This window comes from Penaeus vannamei, chromosome 35 (assembly GCF_042767895.1).
Source record: "Penaeus vannamei isolate JL-2024 chromosome 35, ASM4276789v1, whole genome shotgun sequence".
In the NCBI taxonomy this organism is placed as follows: Eukaryota; Metazoa; Arthropoda; class Malacostraca; order Decapoda; family Penaeidae; genus Penaeus; species Penaeus vannamei.
Window position 1 is genome coordinate 11,439,012 of NC_091583.1, and position 7,500 is coordinate 11,446,511.

Consider the following 7,500-nt stretch of genomic DNA (forward strand, 5'->3'; position numbering starts at 1 on the left):
TTTTGATATGCTGCTCGCGATAAAAATACTTAATAGTAATAATTACACTTACAATAGATATAAATACAATTCCCAAGGCCACTAAGTGATTAATATTAAAATTTTGGATCTATTGAAACTTTAAAGCCAGTGCTTATTATATTTTAATCCGTTTATCGAGAAAATGTACAAATTGGGGTTGACAAGTATTGAACAAAAAATATATAGATGAACCTTGAAATAGCTCGGTTTCTCTTCCGTTCGGAGTCACATGCTCATAAATAGCTTTTATATTTCATTAACATTTTCTGTTAATATTTAATGTGCAATCCCGTATAAATTATCAAAACTTAATCCTTCTTTCCGTTGTTGGTGAAAAAGATAGAAGATATATACTTGGCAAAGATTTGTATTTTGTATTTATTCTCCCTTTGTTTATAAGCATTCATAGCCAATAATATATTTAAAAATCAAAATATGATCTGTTATTCCTTGATGTTTTAGAGAAATGGAACTTTATTATTTCATATTTCGTTATAGCAGTATTACCAATCTCTTAGCTTTTTTGTTTTTTTGTTGTCTGTATTCAGTCGGAATATACATTTGAGCCTTATATTTGTGTATATACTACTACAATCTTATGTTTTTGTTTTTAGTTTTCTTGTCTAAAATATCATAAAAAGTTGCGAACACTTTTTAAAAAATAAAATAATTTATATCATTTACGAACTACATCCGAGTGACGTCACGCATGTAAACATATCCAATTTGAAAGTTGTGCGCAAAACGTCACACTTTTTGTAAGTATATTTTACAATTTCTTTTTACTATTTTCCTTAAAAGGGAATTGATAAGATGGTATATTGTGTCTTTTTCTTTTCTTTCTTTTGGTTAGAATTTTTTCCATGCAATGTAAAATGCAGTAAAGGTACCAGTAGGGATTCTTTAGTTCCTTTACTTTGATAAATTCGTAATTTTCAAGAAGTGGAATGATTTTTTCGACATACTATTTTCTGTACCTATTTACTCCAAGAGGGATCAGAATATTTTTTTTATATATTCTCCTTTATCTTCGTAGTGAATGTTCCTGTTTGGGGTTTCTCAGTAAATCATCGAAAATTTACATTTATAAAATTTATTACCGTTGAGACATCTTTCCTATGGCATTTGTAATGTTAATGCAATAAATGTTACCAACATAAGCAATGCAGTTTCTACATGTCAGTGTTTAAGTAAATGCCAGTAAACCTAGGCTGAAGTTTGTGACAGTCACCTGGGCCAGACTGCAGAGTTTAGTCAAATTCTGTCCACATAAATGTAGTTCTTGGGTAACTTTAGCTCTTTTGTAAATCATCTGCGCATAAAATTCTTTTGACCTTTTTGTACGCACTTTGTTCCTTTTTAAATCATCTTCCACTCATAAAATTCTTTTAAGCTCTCCATGTACTTGTTTCATCATCCGTCCACAGATCCGCCCGCGCAAATGTAAACAAAATGTTTCCCACGTATAAAAAAATGTAATATTCCTCGGGCAAGAAAAATACTCTACAGTCTGGCACCTGGGTATTGTTTGTTTCCCACAGCCATGTAATGTTAGATAAAATTTGTCTTGAATTTACAAAATAATATGCATAGGCAGAAAATAACATTAAAATTTTTTGAAAATAGATTGTGACAAGTGCCATGATTATAAGTTCAAGCCCCCACAACATGTATTCTTCAAGATAAAGAGTCTAGATAGAAAACAATTGTACCTTTGTGAAGCAAAGATGAACTTACCATCATTTTCTGTAGATTTTTTATACCTGGTCATGTTGTTTCAAGAAATCTGGTGTAACACCGGCCTTATTCAATAGGTAAATCTTGAAATAAGGACTATGTGGAGAAAAATGAAGGTAAGACCTGTAAGTATTACCTTCATTTTTCTCCACATAGTCCTTATTTCAAGATTTACCTATTGAATAAGGCCAGTGTTACACCAGATTTCTCGTTGTTAGGGCTACATCACATATATGCATATGAGTATATAAACGGTATTTCCACGTAATAAGTATGAACCTAACCTAATTGAGAGTGGTATCATCTTCTCATGTCGAGTTTGCTGCCACCTTGTTTGTTTCGTCACGCATGCACATGGGGGCTTTTCTGCCATACTCGGAGTCACTAAATAGCATAGGCAAACAAACTGTTCAGCAATTACATCATATTGTCTTGTATAAGATATGATTACTGCCTGAAATTACTCTGGATTAATTTCTGCTTTTCTTTAAATTTGCAGACTTTACATTTCACTTAAATTTACTTTTCAGTTAAAACCATGGCCAGCAAGGATTCTGACGATGACATGCCTGCGGAGTTTGAAGATGCTCTGTATCGGATTACAGCAAGGGAGAGCATGGAGCTGTTAGCCATTCTAACAGACATTGAAGAACTCAAGAACCAAATGATGAAAGTCAGAGCAGATAGTATTTATGGTGAGTTTTCTTGAAGATTGAATTAATTGAAGGCTCTAACCAATAATTACTTATTAAAAATTATTATGCATTTTAAATTATGAATGATAAGACTTTGGCTATTACTGTTGCCTAACTGAATAAAATGATTAAGAAGACACATGCAGTGGCTTCTAAAATGGGACTTCTTCATAACTATTAAAAACTGGGTATAAGCAGTGGATGAAGGCCAATAAAGTTTGATATAACCAATATCTGTGAAGAATTTTTACACCTGTAGTGCTTTGGCAGAAGACAAAAAATGTCTATTTTTTCCTTATTTGACAATAAATTGCAAATGGAGCTTTGCAAACTTTTGTCTTGATAGAATAGACCTGTATATGGTGGAGGTTTGCTAGCCTTTGCTGGTGTGCTGAAGATGTGAAGACGCAGTAAATATGGGTTGGAAACATTTACCCATAAATCTACCTGCTTTATAGATTTTTTATTTGTTAATTACTGCTAATAATTTATCAATTATTATCGTTTTTTTATAACAGCTGAAAAAGAGATAGAAGCTGTTCAGAAAGATGCTAATACAAAGGAACAGCAGCTGTCAGGCAAAGAAGAAAGGACCAGGGTCACAGTGGAAACTGATGAGCTCCACAGTGCACTAGTGAACCACAGAATAATCCGTGATGTATACCAAACTAGTGTGTTTAATACCCAGGTAATCTTTATTATTTGTTTTTATACTAATAAAGGGCAAGTTTATTTAACCTCTATCCCCCACCTTCTTCCTTTTTCCTACTTTAGTAAGAGCATTTTGCTTAGTATGACTTTGTAGCTTGATTCAGTGCTATGCAGTATAAGTATACTTGTATTTAAAGGTTGATTTCACTGGTGAAAAAAGTGTGATGCTATATAATCATTCAAAACTTTGATATTTTTATACATATTTTTTTTCTTCTTCTTCCTTTTGTTTCACTGATTGCAATAAGAGAAGTCTATAATATACATTTACAGATAATGTAGAAAATTGTATGACTTTACTTGGGTATGCATATACAAATCAAATGGACTGATTAATTTCAGATACAACAGGCTGTACATGCAAGTGTGAAAAAGATGGACACTGATGAGTTAGTTGAAAATTTTCCTGAAAAAGGGTCAGTAATTTTTAATCCTGTTGTTTATTGTAAATTGCAAATGAAATTTAAGATACATTTGTTTGGTTAAAGGTTAAGAACTGGTTTACTAGTAATAGTAATCAAATTTCTTTTGTTAAATTCTGTCAACAACAGATAAAGCACAAATGTTTAATTTCATGTGAAAGTTTGAAGTTAGATAACACTAAAACCCTCATAGTTCTATTGTTATATATGTGAAGCTTGCTTAACACTATGGTTTATATACTTACAGACAGATGTTGGCACACTACAGTTCCAATTTAAACACTAGTAAAGATATAGCCAAAATCATGAGTGAAAATGACCAACTGGAGAAGGAAATCTTGGAACAACGGTTAAAATACCGCCAGCTTTTGAAAGGCATCAAAGAAAAGTGGGAAACATTAGATGAGAAGAAGCTTGATGCAAGTGCAAATTTGCCAAGTCAATATGATGAGTATGTGCAATTCATGTTTCATATTTCTGAATCATATATATCTTGCTGATACTAAAGTCGATCCTAGTCATAATGGCCCTGTTGTCATTATTATTTTATTCTTTTTATATGTGGAAATATAATGAAAAGAAAAGGAAAAAGCTGAACTATTGTCTTTCAAGGTGTTCATCTATTTTGTACATCTGTAGGGTGAGGTGTGTAGATGCCTGTACACATTTGTGCAGCTATCTTGCTGAAGAATTTTGCTCTAATAGTCTTTGTTATATTCTGTACACAGATTGCAGAAAAAAGTTCAAGAGAGGACATCAAAGATGAATATACTTGTGCACATGATCCAAGGGTTGATAAGCAGTAGTGGTTTCCAGTGGGGCAGTGATGACTTTTATGTTCAGGTAATATTCTAAATTGCAGCAGATCTTGATGATAAAATAAGTATTTTTATTTGTAAGAAAATCAGTATGTAAAAAAGATGAGTGAGAGTGAATAATACCACAGGGCAAGGTATTTAGCTATAAATTATGATATGCAATCAGTTACACATCCTATAGTGTAGTATTTCTCATTCATGGCTTCGATAAACATTCAATTTCTTAATAAATTGAATATTTCTTGATAATTGTATTGTTACATTTGTTTTGACAGGTGATGATGCTGTGTGATATAGCCCTCAGATTTGGTGACTATAGTGAGGCACAGAAAGTGCTTGCAGATGTGGTTTCCCTAAAAGAAGCAAAGAAGAAACAAGAAAGCAAAAAGAAAATAACCTCATATTTTACAAGCACTCCAGCTGCCAAAAAGAAGTGATCTGATAATGCCACACTTAGGAACTCGTATATAATTTGTGTTTGAAAAATAATTGAGCTTTATATTTCTTTTTAGTCCTTTCCACGGTTTTGAATTTGAGTTTCTATCATGTTGCTCTGGCATGTAAATATCATTTATTTTTTAATATGGCAAACATCGCTGCAAGCTAATATTAGGTAAATGTTCAAAATGTAAACATTTTTTAATTAGTTAATTATATATTGTATACAGATCTGTACAAGATTTTTTTTATTGGAGACTGTCTTTTATTATTCCAGTGGTGATTTGGTCATTAAGACCAAGTGTTTGAAAATGTTTATATCAGTGTTCTGTAACCTTTTTCAGCTCGACATCCCCTAAAAACACTCAGGTAGTCACAGTTTACAAATGAGAAGTACTTAAAACATTTTTACACATGTGGTAGCTTGCCATTATAATCAGGGGTGGGTCCAGAGAATTTTCTTGTGGGGGGCACAGGGGATAACAACAGTAAATTTGGGGGGGTGGGCGACCAAAAATAAAAGAAATTAAGGTTGTCCACTCCAGTATTTATATTGTACAGTTACAAATTGTTCATATTTTCATCTTGCTTTTCTTGGCCACATTTAATCTGCTAGGGGGGGGGGGTGCCGCCATTTGAAGCCCTGCCTCTGTAGTGATAATGATAACGTTATTATTTTATCATAATTATGATTATAATAAAAATAATTAATAATAATAATGATTATGATAGCAATAAAAATAATAACAAATAATAATGATGATAATTACAGTAACAACAACGATAACAATTATAACAATAATGGGAAGTCTCCGTCAACATCAGAGCTATTCGTGATGCGCGTTTCCACAGCTTGTTTTCCTCGTCGTCTTCCTCCATCTCCCTTTCCTCCATGTTATTTTTTCCTCAACGCCCCCCCCCTCCTCCCTCCCTCGTCGCCTTCTCGCCTACTTCCTTCTAATATTGCGGCCATTCCCCTCCTGAATATCTTAAATATGTTCGAAGCGTGTATGATTTTACTTTTTCGTATTGAAATCCTTCACTCCACATTTTTTCTTCTCGTTTTCTCGTTTTCTTTTTTCTTTTCTTTCGGTGATACCTGGGAATCCCAGTGTATAGTTCTCTGCCTCGCAAGATGCAGCTAGTCTAGTCGCAGTTTCAATATATATATATATATATATATATATATATATATATATATATATATATATATATATATATATATATTTTTTTTTTTTTTTTTTTTTTTTTTTTTTTTTTTTGCAAATAGTATTTAGGATTTCCTTTCATTTCACCCTCCTCACTCAGACACACACACACACACACACACACACACACACACACACACACACACACACACACACACACACACACACACACACACACACACACACAAACACACACACACACACACACACTCTTTCTATCTATCTATCTTTTCACTTTCATCGTCCCTTCATTTCCCTGTTTTCATCTTAAGATTTCCACTTTTTAGCTCTTGCTGGAGTTTTAGTAACTACGCTTACAATTGTTCCTCAATAGATCGTGAGTAAATGTAATTCCAAGGGTACAACTGTCAGGGCTGTAAGTCTAATCGTGATGTTAATGAGTAGAAGTGAGATCAGCGCGAACCCTTGGGGGGGGGGGGGGGTCCACGCGTTCCTTTCAAACTGTTCTTTAACGTTGTTTGGCGGCCGAGTGCTCGCTATAACACGCTTAAACGTTCATTTTCACCATTTTCACGTTAGCATTTTTTTTTCTACTGACACCAGGACTCATTTCGCTCAGCATAAAATTACAGGCCCTCCTTAGATCCGTAAATGTGTGCATCTTTTCTACGTTGTTTCTCAAAAAAATAATGTAACAGAACGCATGTATTTCAGTTCTCTTCGCCTGTACTCAGGTCAGCCACAATACGTTTTTATTTGCATTCTTACATGACTTTTAACGCTACATTCAGGTCTGTCTATTTTTTCTCCATGTATTTTTGCCCCGCACTTCTCGTTGCATACTGGGATTATATCGCTATGACTTACTCTTACTCTAATGATAATGAAGATAGTAGCAATAATGGTAATCATCATCACAATGATAGTAGTAGTAATAATAATAATATCAGTAATAATGAACAGTATTCATTGCAACAAATGTAGAAAAGGTATGAACGAGAATGAATACAATAAAAGAGATGTATTCAACCGATTTCGAACATATCTTCATCACAATAAAATATATCAGGAAAACTAGAGAGCATATGTACATAGCCCTAACGACCTCGACTAGTTTTCGGAATAATTATTACCGTGTTATTATTATTATTATTATTATTATTATGTGTTTATATATGTGTATATGTATGCATGCATGTATGTATGTGTATATACATATAGATACATATATGTGTGTATATACATATAGATAAATATATGTGTATATACATATAGATACATATATGTGTGTATATACATATAGATACATATATGTGTATATACATATAGATACATATATATGAGTGTGTGTGAACACACACACATGCACACACACACACACACACACACACACACACACACACACATATATATATATATATATATATATATATATATATATATATATATATATATATATATATATACATATATACATATATATATGTAT

At 32.7% G+C, this 7,500-nt stretch overlaps 2 protein-coding genes across 14 annotated transcripts in view; one reads left to right on the forward strand and one right to left on the reverse strand.

The window, feature by feature from the left end:
• Positions 1-419, reverse strand: part of LOC113807525 (homocysteine S-methyltransferase YbgG) — a gene marked incomplete at its 3' end in the record, with an annotated part of 7,745 nt that extends 7,326 nt beyond the window's left edge. For 2 of the 12 annotated variants that reach the window (XM_070113876.1, XM_070113875.1), the window contains 1 exon segment: positions 1-23. This exon segment is cut by the window's left edge and continues 78 nt beyond it. 12 annotated transcript variants of the gene reach the window in all.
• A 235-nt stretch (positions 420-654) lies between these two features.
• Positions 655-5,098, forward strand: LOC113807526 (uncharacterized). Of its 2 annotated transcripts, none has more exons than XM_027358802.2 (7): positions 655-779; positions 2,289-2,453; positions 2,972-3,141; positions 3,507-3,580; positions 3,834-4,037; positions 4,315-4,429; positions 4,680-5,098. In XM_027358802.2, the coding sequence occupies exons 2-7, from the start codon at positions 2,297-2,299 to the stop codon at positions 4,839-4,841; spliced, it is 882 nt and encodes a 293-aa protein (XP_027214603.2). In that variant the 5' UTR covers positions 655-779; positions 2,289-2,296; the 3' UTR covers positions 4,842-5,098. The 2 variants fall into 2 exon arrangements, with proteins under 2 accessions (XP_027214603.2, XP_069969984.1); XM_070113883.1 differs by lacking the exon at positions 655-779 and adding an exon at positions 1,441-1,542.
• Positions 5,099-7,500: the final 2,402 nt, after the last annotated feature.